At 38.6% G+C, this 14,089-nt stretch overlaps 1 protein-coding gene across 1 annotated transcript in view; it reads right to left on the bottom strand.

The window, feature by feature from the left end:
* Window positions 1-14,089, bottom strand: part of TTN (titin) — a 312,529-nt gene that overhangs the window by 258,555 nt on the left and 39,885 nt on the right. The window contains exons 27-38 of the mRNA XM_087882058.1: window positions 11,916-13,606; window positions 11,120-11,401; window positions 9,528-9,794; window positions 9,152-9,424; window positions 7,763-8,026; window positions 7,400-7,660; window positions 5,080-5,340; window positions 3,824-4,087; window positions 3,131-3,391; window positions 2,759-3,019; window positions 2,097-2,357; window positions 301-442 (exon numbers count right to left, since the gene is read on the bottom strand). Of these exons, the coding sequence (XP_087738184.1) occupies window positions 301-442; window positions 2,097-2,357; window positions 2,759-3,019; window positions 3,131-3,391; window positions 3,824-4,087; window positions 5,080-5,340; window positions 7,400-7,660; window positions 7,763-8,026; window positions 9,152-9,424; window positions 9,528-9,794; window positions 11,120-11,401; window positions 11,916-13,606 (4,488 nt within the window). The remainder of the gene's footprint in view (window positions 1-300; window positions 443-2,096; window positions 2,358-2,758; window positions 3,020-3,130; window positions 3,392-3,823; window positions 4,088-5,079; window positions 5,341-7,399; window positions 7,661-7,762; window positions 8,027-9,151; window positions 9,425-9,527; window positions 9,795-11,119; window positions 11,402-11,915; window positions 13,607-14,089) is intronic.

Consider the following 14,089-nt stretch of genomic DNA (forward strand, 5'->3'; position numbering starts at 1 on the left):
AATTAACTTGTACATGAGATGAAGACGAAGCTGCCCAGACTTGGAGGAGAAAATTAATAATCAAAATCTAGGGATGTTTCTGCACTGATCCTAAAGTTTCGTGAAAGAAGAAACAGATACAGCAATCAAGAATTATGACTCTAATTTTCAAGTTACAAACTTGAAAATTAGCTGGCAGACTGGCCAAAAAAGATGTAAAAATCTGTATTCATTATCTAGACAGCTTCTGCATAGTTTTCATCAGTAGTTCACAAGTTGTGTGCCCACATAACAAAGTAGATGCAACTCTAAAGAAATTACCTATCTCCAAGCTGAAGCTCCTGCCCATCTTTCATCCACTGAACAGAAATGTCAGGTTCGGAGATTTCACATTCAAAAACAGCTCTTTTCTTCTCCACCACTTTAATGTCTTTGATGTGTTTTCTAAATTCAATATGGCGGGCTAGAAAAGTCAATGCAAGTTGTTATCAATAGCTAATATGAGTCAAAAAGATTAATAATTATAAATTATGTATTGTCATATGAAACTTGCTTCTTTCTCTCCCCTTCAGTGGCCTATATGACTCAGTTCTGGAAAGTATATAATGCTCTAGATTCTAGAACAAATAGGGTGACACCTAGAAGTTGCAGAATCTGTTCTATTGGTAGATGGAGGCAATTAAATATCTCCTTATTTATGAGGTTATTACAATTTCTTTTTGCTCTGCACTGGAATCCTGTCCTATTTATTTTACTTCTTCCTTGTTTTTCTGCATACCATAGCAATTTACCATATTTCCCGGGCGGGAGGGAGTGAATGACTCTTAATATTACGTACCATTTTAAAAGCAGATAAGAATAATTTCAATTAATTATATACATATAGAAATTTCTAGTATCTGACTCCCAGTACAGGAAGTACCCTGTAATTGTGCATATTATCTGCATTTGGACATCCATATCTTAGCTTAATTAGCCAAGAGATGAATAAGCCTTTTTGCCTTTACCAAAGCTATTTAAACCGGCCAAATCTATTTAATTATTTTAATTTTTAATCATTGTTGTGTCTTGTGTTTTTTAAATTGGCTGTATACCGCCCTGAGTCCTTCGGGAGAAGGGCGGTATAGCAATAAAATTATTATTATTATTATTATTATTATTATTATTATTATTATTATTATTATTATTATTCTGCAATGTTGAACAAATCAAAAAGTCTCATTAACCACTGTTTCAGCTTTTGATGATGGAATGATGGAGCATAAGGCACCCCCTCCCTATTATATTCCATAAGGAGGACAAAATTGAAGAGAGAGAAATTTGGAAGTGGGTAAATGGATACATTTTGGGGAGATTCAGAGATAAAGCTTACGAAAACTTTTGGCAGATATACAAGAATGTATTTGGTATCACAGAATTCAAGTACAGATTACAGACATGTTGCAGTATTAAATTAAACTGTATACAACCTGTTTTAAGTTAAAAAAGTGATTTTTTTCTAGCATTAAATATTAACAAAGTGACCAAGAGTCCTATATTTCACCCATATCTGACCTAATCATATAATCTCAATGACATAAAATAAATAAAAAGAAAAACAGACTATATCAAGATTTAGTGGAGATAGGAAAACTGATAGATCCTTGGCGATTTCCCACAGTTAATTTTAAAGAACAAAAAGATGAGAAAAGGCCAACCATAACTGAAGCAAAAATTATGGTTTCCCAGCTATGGAATAAAACAGAATATTCTAGAATGGTCTGGATCTGAAAGTGATGATTTTGTGGTTTATGAAAACTATGGTGAATTTGATGCTGCCTGGTTTAGTTATAGCTGCCTATGTTGAAAATAAGTTTCAATTATAGGTTATCAATTCAATATATGATCATATATATATGGTAGATCATTGTTGACTAATGTTAGACCACCTATTGAGACAAATCCAATATTATAGTTTCTGAAAGCTAATTTATGCTGAATCAATGTGTGTTAGTTGAGGATCATGTGTAGGCCTGCCTTGATATGAATAAATGCAGCTCGAGTTCTGACTAGGTTGCTTCCTCCCTGAACACATCTATGTAAACAAAAATTATATAGTATACAAAAAGAGGGAATACCTTCCACATATAAAGTTGCTGCTGATGCTGCTTTGCCAGCAACAAATGTGTATTCAGCAGCATCTCCGAAATGGACATTCCTTATTGAGAGTGAATGCGTAAGTTTCTTTGTTCGGATCTGGCATCGGTCCGTGGACTTTATTTCCACCCCATTCTTCAACCATTTATATGTGATGCCTTCATAATTGACAGTGACTTCAAAAGTGATTGTATCTTTCTCTTCAGCATTGATGTCTTTCAGCATAGATGTAATCAGGACAGCTGTGGAAAAGAAATAATCAGTGAAAGTCTGATTCAGTGTTGTTGACCTAGATAACTGATTAGAATTAGTGGCTAATAATAATAGATATTTATGATCACAGCAACATATAACTGGAGGAATAAAAATTAATTGTTCGAATCCTTCCCCCAAGGAAGGTTTAATTATTTGTCTTCTGCATTTCATTCTTCAACTCTGACAAGATTGGAATGGCCACCAAGAAATGTAGGGACTCCCTAAAGTTCCACTAAAAATGGTCAACCCTCAGACCAAAGGAAAGCAGATCATTTCTGCTCTAGATGTCCATTTTTTGCTTGCTCTAGCTTTTGTTCAAGATACTCTACCGACCTGATACTCTTTGCTTCTATAAAATATCCTTTCTTCTTTCCAGTTTCAAACTTACGTTTAACAGTTAAGGTTGCGCTGACTTTATCATTCCCACAGATGAAGGTATATTCCGCAGAATCTTCACTGCTGGTATTCATGATGTTGAGCTGGTGTAGTTTCCCTTGAACGACTATTTTAAACTTCTCGCTCATTTCAATTTCCACTCCGTTTTTCAGCCACAGAGCAGGTACATTGAAATGAGACACCTCACACTCAAAAGAGGCAGTTTTAGTCTCTGGAACCTCAATATTTTTCATGGTCTTTGTAATGTGTACCGCTGCGGAAGGTAATATTAAAAAGTAAAGTGAGACAAATATCCTCCGGTGTGACATTTGTTAATGGCACTTAAAATCTATTTTAGGCAGAAGGCTTTTTTAAAAAAACTTACTTTCCACAAAAAGCTTAGCTTTGCACTCCAGTTGTCCCACAACCGCTGTGTATTCTCCAGCATCAGCAGGAGATATATTCTGCAGGGTCAGTTTATGAACTTTCCTTTGAGAACTCATACTGCATTTGTCACTTGGCTTGAGCTCGATGTTTTTGTGGAACCATTTCACAGGCACAGCATCGTGAGATACGCTCACTTCAAAGGAAACAACAGCATTCTCCAGAGCAGTCACGTCCTTTGGCTTTTTAATGATTTTAACAGCTGAAGGAAGAAATTAGCAAACATTTAGTCATGATACTTGACTTTAATTCCCAACTAAGATATTGGCCTTAGAAAAGGGACAAGTAATGGGTGGCTTTTCAGAATTTAAAATGGAGGCGGTTGAAAGAGGCACCACTGGCCGTAATACCGTGTTTCTCCGAAATAAGATCCCGCCTTATATTTTTCTGAACCCTGAAATAAGCGCTTGCCCTTATTGCCATGCGCTCAAAAGCCCGATTGGGCTTATTATCAGGGGATGTCTTATTTTAGGGGAAACAGGGTATGCACATGTGTGTTACAATTATCTCTTTTTCTGAGAATCTCCAGGATATAAGACAGTGTGAATGAATATGCTTATTAAGAGCAATTGTGCGTCTTGTCCTTTGACTATTAATGCCATCAATTTTACTTCAGTCTACTTGGTTGACTTACTTTCAACATGGAGTCTTGCAGTTGCTCCTATTCTTCCCAGTTTAAAACCATAAACTGATTCATCAACTACCGTACAGTTCTTCACTTTCAGTGTGTAAGTAGTTCCTTCCACCTTGATTTCATATTTGTCATTAGAATGTAGCTCGACACCATTTTTAATCCACTGAACACCTTTCACATTTGGGTGAGTAAGTTCTATTGAAAATACTGCATCTTGTGTTTCTGTCACAGTCAGGTTCCTTAGTGTCTTTTTGATCTTGACAGCTATTTAAAAAGAAGAGACAAAGAATTATAAAATGAATAGTTACATGTCTAATGCAAATCTAATATTGTACTCAGACTTTATAAAATAATATGAAAAATAAGTGAGGAGCTGGTGTTCTCAGGACAGAAATGTCAGTTGTATGAACAACTGTACAATGTGGGACAGGCCTAAAGAAGACAAAATGGGTTGAGCTTTCTGTGGGCATAAGAAGGGAACGGCACACTCCCACTCATAAGGGACAACCAGCTGCTTAATATGTCTTCATTCTAATTTATAATAAAGATTCTTATCTAATCATGTTTTGCCAAGTGTCTGAGAGAATTCAGCCAAATTCAAGCCTAGCAGTCTAGTTAAGCTATGCACAATTGGGGGACTAAGATATACCGTTAAAGTCTAGCCCAGGAGAGGCTATGAGGTAAAAAGGAAGCAACAGCTGTCTCCCACTTGCTCATAGAAACTGCTCTGCTCAGTTTTTGATCTCCTTCCTTCTCATTTTTCCCTCCACACAGGCTATTTCATTCTGGAGGGATCTTCAGAAGAGAATTTGGGTGGGCCTTAGGGAGGTTGGAATAGGTGGTTATCTTTTATTACCCACACCTCACCCCCACTCAACACTTCTTAAAATCCATTTTATATTATGCTCTTATTTTTCTTTCTATGCAGTGAGTGAAACTTATATCTCATACTTCTTTGTCTAATACTGCCTTTTATCTGTTTCACAATGGAACATTTGAAAAATCCTATTCCACTTAGGAACTAAAGATGGAATTAACAATGTTAGATTTTGACATTAAAAATGGAACTAATAATGTTAGATTCTGACATTAAAAATACTGAATATGCCTATACATATCCACTCAAAAATAAACCCACTATGCTCAGAGATATATCTATTTAGAACCATGGTCTCAAATTCCAGGACAAACAAATCAAGAATCAAGTAAGATAACAAATACATGTTATCTGAGATGAGGTTTCCTCGATTACTTACTTTCAACCTTCAGTTTAGCTGATGTTTTTGAAGATGCCACTTGGAAGGTATATTCCCCAACATCATCCAGTTTGCTGATTGGTATAACAAGTCTTCGCTTCAACCCATCAGATTCGCTTTTGCAGCGAGCTGTCATAGTAAGCGGCTTTCCATCTTTCAGCCATTGGCCTACAGATTCAGGATTGGCTACTTCACATTCAAAAATAGCTTTCTGGGACTCAGCTACTGTGAGATCAGTGAGGGGTTTTGAAATGGCACCACCTGTGAAAGAAAGGGAAAAGGAGAATGTTTATCTATAGCATAGGTCTTCAGTTTGACTCCACGTTTATTTTTATTTATTTATTTAATTAATTCCTATAGCTGCCCATCTTGGCTAACGACTCTGGGTGGCTCACAATTCAGAAACACATACTAGAATTAAAATCTTAAAAACATTTTAAAACAATAAAAACAGTAAAAACCGTTTCAATACAACAACCATTAAAACATCTAGTTCGATGACATACTAGCAAGATATCTGTCCTGTTAAAAATATAGCCAAGGGGCCCTTGGCACGTGTAGTGCACCTAACTCGGGAGCATAGCCAGGTCTTTAAACTTTATGGAAGGCTAAAAGGGTTGGGGCCATTCTAATATCCAGAGGGAAGATGTTCCACAGAGTAAGGGCTGCTACAGGAAATGCTTGTCTTCTAGCCCCCATCATCTGACATTATTTGATGAGATCTGCAACATGCCCATCCTATTTGATCTAATTGGATGGGTAGAAACTCTTCAAAAAAGGTGATCCCTCAGGTACCCTCCGAGGCATGTGGTAATTCTTTTTCCTGTGGTAATTCCCGTCTATAAAAGCAGTGACCTTCTGCTACTATACTTGGAGCCCAAATCTACTCTTAGATATAGTTGCCTTCTCAGGTGACTGATATGAGATGGCAAAAAAGGTTAATTTTTGGTTTTATTGCTTGAGTAGATTCTTCTATCTAGGTGCTAAAATTACTTAGGTGACCTTAGATACTGTGTGAAGCTGTGTATCTTTGCTGGTCCCCTCCCCCCAACCATGGAATGCATAGGGCTGACTCTATCCGTAAATAGGAATGGCCTTCTAAGATGTGCTCCAGAGCTCTGCAACATGCTCTGTAACTGATCTGTGGAAAGGTGGTCATAAAAAAGGAAAATGAAATGCTAATGGAACCGCACTACACTTGGCTGGATTTGCACCAGAGGTGCACAATCAGCAGCTTCCATACTGCCCCTAAAAACTTGCAAAGTTTTGCAGCATTTAATGTATGTACTGGATTATTAAATTTAATATTATTAAATGGATGGTTGGTAAGTAATCCTATTGCTTATATTTCATTTTACTTAAAAGTAACACTAAACTAAAGGGATCTTTTTTGTTTGTTTTGGTCTTCATGTTGCAACATATCCTAAGCACACTACTCAAAAATTGAGGGGGGAGGGGAGACTTCACCTCCACAAAATTGTGTATCCCTGGTTATGATGACCAAGAAATGATTTCCTCCCCAATGTTTCCATGGGGCATGATAGAAAATTAAAACTAAGTAAAAAAAGGGGAAGTGATATATTCAAACACTGAAAATCTTTAGTCACATTAAAAACTATTGTCCTATATTACCTACCTGCAATTGCCCAAAAGGTACCTGGCTCTTTCAGTGAGTTTGGAAAGTCGTGGAAGATTACTTCCACTAGGAATGTTAAGAAATATCCTGACATTTTATCCCCTAGATTCACCCTGATTTTTTGTAAGTTTCAACTTGTAACAATGAAATGAATTGCAAGCACCTTAACAAATGATTGGGCATTTTGTAAGTCATTCAAAGTTGCTTCAAAGTGAGATGGGCAGCAAATAAATTTAATAGATAGATAGATAGATAGATAGATAGATAGATAGATAGATAGATAGATAGATAGATAGATAGATGGATGGATGGATGGATGGATGGATGGATGGATGGATGGATGGATGGATGGATGGATGGATAGATGGATGGATAAATAGATGACAGACAGACTGATAGATAGATACAGATAGATACATAAAATGTAACTTTAAAAAGAAAATCAATACATTCTATTCATGAAAGTGGAGGTTCATTCTCCGAGCTTGTGGGTTTGTTTCTGAACGTTTTGTTACCAGGCTAGGTAACATCTTCAGCTGAATTCTATTGAAGATGTTACCTAGCCTGGTAATGAAATGTTTGGAAACCAACCCACAAGCTCGGAGAATGAAACTCCACCCCTCATCCTACGCCCCAACTAAAGATATTCGCCACCATCACAAACAAACATTGCATGCAACTAACCTGCTACCACCAGTGTCCCAGAGGTCTTCTTTTCTCCAGCGTAAAATGTGTATTCGCCTTCATCATCTTTCATCATGTTGATTACCGTCAGCTTATATATTGTGCCATGTGCCTCTATCTTGTACTTGGGGCTGGCTTTGATTTCTTGGTCCTTAAAATGCCATAGCACATCAATCCCAGCATGGGACAGCTCAACTTCAAAGGTGACGTTTTGGGTTTCAGTACAGGTGATATCATGAAGACCTTTAATGATCTTAATCTCTGTTTAAAATAAATATATAAGGGGGTTATATATACAGTTTTGAATTCCTATTATCGCATCTTTGCATGAGCAGAATGGCTGCACGTTTGAAGAATACATACTTTCAATTATGAGATTACAGCTGGTTTCAACTTTGCCAACAGCTAATTTACACTGTCCTTCATCTGATGCATATGTCCTAGTAAAGACAAGTCGTTGCTTCATGCCCTTGGAGACTGCTTGTATACGGTCATCGGGCTTTATTTGTTCATCATTTATATACCATTTGGAGGAAGATACATCAGGGACAGAAATTTTGCTCTCAAGGATGGCTTTTGTGCCTTCAATAGCATGGACATCTTTCAGAGGAACAATTATCTCCACACCTGCAAATAGCATATAATGGCCATCATAAAAATGTTACGTTTCAAGCATTCCAGATTTAAGATTCTTCCTCGGGGTCATATTAATACACTTTCTTCCTGCTCTTTAGTTGGGAGGAAAGTATATTGATATAAACTGCCCTCACAGTCTATCTTTAGAGTGCCTCATCAGCGGGGCTGAGAGATCTATTGTTTCATGAAACAAACTCATCGATGTGTCTTCTGGAGGTAATTTGTACACTGTAATCTAGGCAATTTCCAGGTGGCATCATCTATGAAAATGGGAAATAGAAGATTGATATGCCTATGCTACCCCCTCTCCCCCCCCCCATCCCTATTCCTGCAAAATTCTGCCTGAGGGACTGGAAGAGCTGATTGCTCTCAATGCAATTGTATTTCTAGATCATTATTTCCTATCCTCCCCTGAAAGTAATTTCTCTCCCAAATCAGTTTTGATTAAGAAAAAAACCCCAAAAAACCTTTTCTCCCTTTCTCATCTCTTCTATTTCCTATCACCACTGCCCCCATTCTGCAAATGTTTTTGTGCATATACTTCCTTTATAATTTCTCCAGTATGCATGTCGATAAATACACATGCAAACAAGATACACAAACACCAAATAGCAGGGTTCCTTCCTGGAAAGTCTTTCAGTCTCCTGGAAATTCAATATTGTAGTGAGAAAAAAGTCCAAGTGTTCCTACAGCCAAAACCAACATGGAGGCACAGTGCTCTGCATCCAGAGGGAAAGAGGACATATCCATAACAGATGTGCTAGGGCAACTAAACCTAACCCTAAACAGATGATGTCCCTGACCATATCTTCCCTGTCTTATCCCAGAGGTTTGCTAGATTGTCTTTATGGGAAGTTTTGTGTGCGACAATTCTTGGCGGCAGATCGGGTATGAGATGAAAGTGATGTCATGAGAACATATGTCTTAAAAATTAATAAAATACCTCCATGCTGCAGCGGCAACAAGAAAATATGCCTTGACTTAGATTTCCTCTCCTTTTTTTCTCATTTCCTTTGATCTCTTTTATTTAGTAGTTATTACTTCATTTTTGCATTGCTTTAATATTGCCTATGTAGGATATGGTTACTAGATTCCCAAGGAAGCTTCCAAACTTACTAGAGACAGAAACGCGGCCAGATGTTACAAGAAGACGACTAGGGATGTTAAAGGAGTAGGCTCCTCTGTCTTCTTTGGTTGCATCTTCGACTAGGAGCATATGGGACTGCTTATCTATGACAATGTGTATACGATCACTTGGTTGAATTTCGGCGCCATCCTTCATCCAGACACCTTCAACATTTTCTTGGGAGAGCTTCACTTCAAGTTGTATAATATCGCCTTCACAGACTTTCTGATCAGACAGACCTTGAAGGATAGTCACAGGTCGCGCTGAGGTATATGAAATAAAAAAACACAGCACGGTTATTCATGATGAGAAACGGTGGGTATGAAATATTTATAAGGTAGGATCAGTTTTTGTGGATGGACTTACGTTTCATTTTTAGTTTACAGGAGGTCTTTTTCCCTTCTGCCACAAAGCTATACTCTCCTTGGTCTTCTTTAGCAACATCTTTAACTGTAAGGATCTGACGACCTCGGCGTGAGGTTATTACATATTTATTATTGGATGTCAACTCAGTGCCATTATGATACCACTTTCCGTCCACATCTTCAGGTGAAATTTCACATTCTAGTTCCCCTGAGAAGGTTTCTGGAACTTCGATATCCTCCAATTCTTTTATAAATTCAACAACAGCACCTACATCCAAGTATAGACATTTCAGTAAATGTTATGAAAATTCCCCAACTGGATTAAACATATGCTACATTTTAAAGTGTTTTCAATAGCTAACAACGAAAGCTGGTAACTTTAGATGGTATAATAGATATCAGAATAAAACTGTTTCTAGCAAAATTTTATTTTATTTGAAAACTATCTATACTTAGAAACTATAATTTTCATTAAAATGCCTAGTTTCACAATTGTTTATGGCTAGTTTAGGCTATACCCTGTCCCTTAGGTTTCTTTAGATTTTATATAAACAGTGGATCTCTAAAAGTAGCCGGGCATCATTTGTTACTCATATTTAGCATGTTATAAAAGGAAGCAAAGAAAGCTTGTTTGAAGAGCCATGGTGGCGCAGTGGTTAGACTGCACTATTGCAGGCTAATTCTGCTGATGGCCAATTGCCAGTAGTTTGGAAGTTCGAGTCTCACCGGCTCAAGGTTGACTCAGCCTTCCATCCTTCTGAGGTCAGTAAAATGAGGACCCAGATTGTTAGGAGCAATATGCTGACTCTGTAAACCATGTGTGTGATTTATTTATTTTTTTACTGTGGATGCCTTTTGTAAATTGCATTGTAAGCCATCCTGAATCTAGATGATTAGGTGTTATACACATTTAACCCCAACTATAGAAGACAAACTGATCCCATTGCACAATAACCATAGCAGAATGAAAATAAGTACAGGTAATCCTTGAGTTACAACTGGTCACTTAGTGACTGTTTGAAGTTACAGTTTATCTGGAAAATGGGAGATATGAACTGGTTCAGAAGTTCTGCCAGGTGGACTCCACCCCACAGTCATGGTACTTGTGATGGTACTTCAGGAACTCTGCAATACAGCTGCATTTGTGGCCATTTGCAGAGCCCCACAGTCATGTGACCTTGCTTTACAACACTTTTGCCGAAAAGTGTTGTTGAGAAGTAACCAGAAGTTACTTCTAGTTTTCGCAAAAAAACCTCTACTCCTTAGCAAACAATAGGTTCACTTAAAAACTATGGTTTCCATTTAAATATTGCTGCATTCATTTTACGACTGCCTTGTTTGCTTAATGACTGCCACAAAAAAGGTCATAAAATTGGGTTTTACAGCTTTCGTGACATACAACGTAATGTGCAGGCTCCATTAAAAGTCATACATCAAGGACTTCCTGTATTATGGCTATTCAGAGAAGCTCAGAATGATAGGATGAAAAATCTGAATAGAGAAACTCCCACTGAACAGCGCAGCTCATATATCATTTCTATACAAAGAGATATTGGCAAAAAAAGCATGTGTTAAAACTATTTCTGTCCTCACCTTCTACAATTAGCCTGGCTGTTGTTTTTACAGATTCGTCTTCCACAAGGGCACAGCTGTAATCATCTTCGTCAAACTTGTCGATCATTAGTATGGAAAGGAAATGGCCCTTCCTGTCAGAATGTGTTCGGTATTTGTCTCCAGAAGATATCTCTATCCCATCTTTGTACCATTGCACTTTAACAAAGGGCTCAGAGGTTTCACATTCAAAGGTTGCCATTGAATCTTTCTCCTTAGCGGTGACATCTTGTAACTCCTGGATAAATACTATATGCTGTTTGGCTGCCAAAACAACAGAAAGATATTGAAGAGGGATGGAAGCAGTGGTGAAATGTAAAATTTGTTACTACTGGTTCTGTGGGCATGGCTTGGTGAGGGTGGGGGTTAAGGTGACTGGGTGGGCATGGCCAACTTTTTTTTTTTTTACTTTTAAAAGCATCTTTTCTACAACCTTAAGAGTTTGCAGAAAAAAATAGTTTTAAAAGCCTCTGATGATCCCAGCTGAGCCGCACGGTCATCAGAGGCTTTTTTTTTTTTACTTTTAAAAGGATATTTTGGCTGAAGAGGTTGTAGAAAAAATGCTTTTAAAAGTAAAAAAAAGCCTCTGATGATCGCGCAGCTGGGCATGGTGGGGGGGCGCAGGGATTTTTGCTACCGGTTCTCCGAACCACCTGCCGCCATCGCTACCGGATTGGGCGATCCGGTCCGAACTGGGATCATTTCACCCCTGGATGGTAGGTTTGAGCATGATGGCATGAAAGCCAAAATGAGACAGAAACAGAGGTGTATACCTTACCTTGTACTAATAAGAAAGCATGACTGGAGGTTTCACCGGCTACGTTCATAGCTTTCACCATTATGCTGGCAGAATCCTCTGCTGTTACATCTCTGATGACCAACTCACAAACGTTATCTTCTGGCCAGAACCAATAGATGCGGTCTGACCTTTCAATCTGCACACCGTTTTTGAACCACTGACATTCTGGATCCGGTTTGCCTACTACACGAACACGGAAGTGGGCATCCCTTCCTTCACTTATTGTCTGGCTTTGTATACGCTCAAATATCTTGGGAGCCTCCATGCTTGGACTAAGTTGAACTTTCTCTGGCTTGATGGTTGGAATAGTGATTTTGCCTTCAGCCTCTAAGGCTTTCCTTTCCTCCTCTGTTAACTCCTTGGTCCAATGGAGAAGTTCTTCCTTTGTCTTCTTAAGCAACTCTTCGTATGATTCATCCTTCTTACGAGATTTAAGCTCCACAGCGGTCATAGCTTCATAGTAGCCCTCCTCAGTTCTGCGTTTGAATTTACTGCGGAGTTCTTCAGATTCTTCGGATACTTTTTCATGGCTGACTTTTTCTGCCTTTTTCAGCTTCACCACTTCTTGGGTAGTTGCCTCAACTGGTTTGTCAACCTTTTGGACTTGAAACAGAAGTTTTCCAGGCTCTGTTGTTGGAGCTTCATGCCTAGGTTCGGGTGCCCGGCGAAGTACTGATCTGAAATCTTCTCTCTGTTCAATTTCAATCTTCACTGAATGTTCAATTGAACCTTCGGGGTTTTCTGCAGTTATTTTCACTTCACCTGTATCGTAGGTTTTGCAGTCCACAATGTCCAGGTAGTAGATTCCATCATAACGAAGTCTAAACCTTTTACTTTTACGAACAAGTTGTCCATTGAGGTACCAATTGACTTTTGGTTGCGGGTAACCAGTCACCCGGCAATGGAATCGTGCGATTTCACCTTCAACGACTCTTGCAGGTTCAGGAAACAAAACTATTTCTGGCTTTTGTTTCACTTTTTGATCTTCTACAATGCCAGTAACAGCCCCTTCATGTGCCATCCTTTCTAACTCTTCAATGTGCTGAAGACCCTTCCTGCCGTCCGGCAACTGAGTTTCTTCAACCAGGCTTTTCTCATCTTTAACGATGAGAGTTGCTGAGGTATGGTCTGTACCGTATTTATTTGTAGCCCTGCATGTAATCACACCACTGTCTCTGGGATAGGAAATATCATAGTCAAGGCTGCAATATCCAAATTCATTAATCATCCGAAGTCTGTTTGCTGCCTCCAAAGGCTTGCCATCATGTAGCCACTCTACTCTCATGGTTGGATCACCAATAGGTGTGAGTCTACAGTCAAAATGGGCTGGCCCAAAGCGTTTGAGCCTTAAGGAAGTGAGTTTTTTCTTGAAAAATGGCTTCTGTTGTTTTTCTTTGTCATATAGGTCTCCTTCCTCCCATTGTTCTTGACCATAACGCAAATGGAGAGGTTCTAATTCTGGTGCCGCAATTTCTTTTGCTCTGTATGTCCCTCTGGGAATGATTAGCCTTCTTTCTGGTTCAGGCTCAGCAAACTCAACTTCAACATTCACTTTACATCGTGTAGTGTCACGTCCGGCTTTATTAATGGCAGTCGCAGTATACCATGCGGCATCATGTCTAATTGTGGACTCAATCTTCAAGGCAGCTTCGCCTTTTGCTCCCTCAATTCTGAAAATGAGAATGGGGAGAGTTAAGTAATGATTTGAACAGAACTTTTCAACCAATTAAATTGTTTATGAATGTTGTTTACAGCACCCTTCTATTTTCTAGCATTTGGGGAGTGCGGAATTTAGAGCAATGTAGATAGTCCTCAAATTAAAATGACAATTGGGACCAGTATTTTTGTCACTAAATGACTAAAGCAGGGCATGCAAGCATGCATGAGAGGCACCATACAAGTTAGGTAAGGTGTGCAGGGGTATGCGAGAGGAGCCATATGGGTCAGGTAGTCCCAAAGGTGCTTTTTCAAGAGGTAACTGGACTTTCTGTTTTTCTTTGAAGATGTTTCACTTCTCATCCAAGAAGCTTCTTCAGCTGTGATTGGAGGAGAAGCGAAACATCTTCAAAGAAAAACCAGAAAGTCCAGTTGCCTCTTGAAAAAGCACCTTTGGGACAACCATGACCTGGATGACTGAGAATCTCCATAGACAT

The sequence above is a fragment of the Pantherophis guttatus genome, chromosome 1, assembly GCF_059756535.1.
Source record: "Pantherophis guttatus breed Tessera chromosome 1, ASM5975653v1, whole genome shotgun sequence".
Classification (NCBI taxonomy): domain Eukaryota; kingdom Metazoa; phylum Chordata; class Lepidosauria; order Squamata; family Colubridae; genus Pantherophis; species Pantherophis guttatus.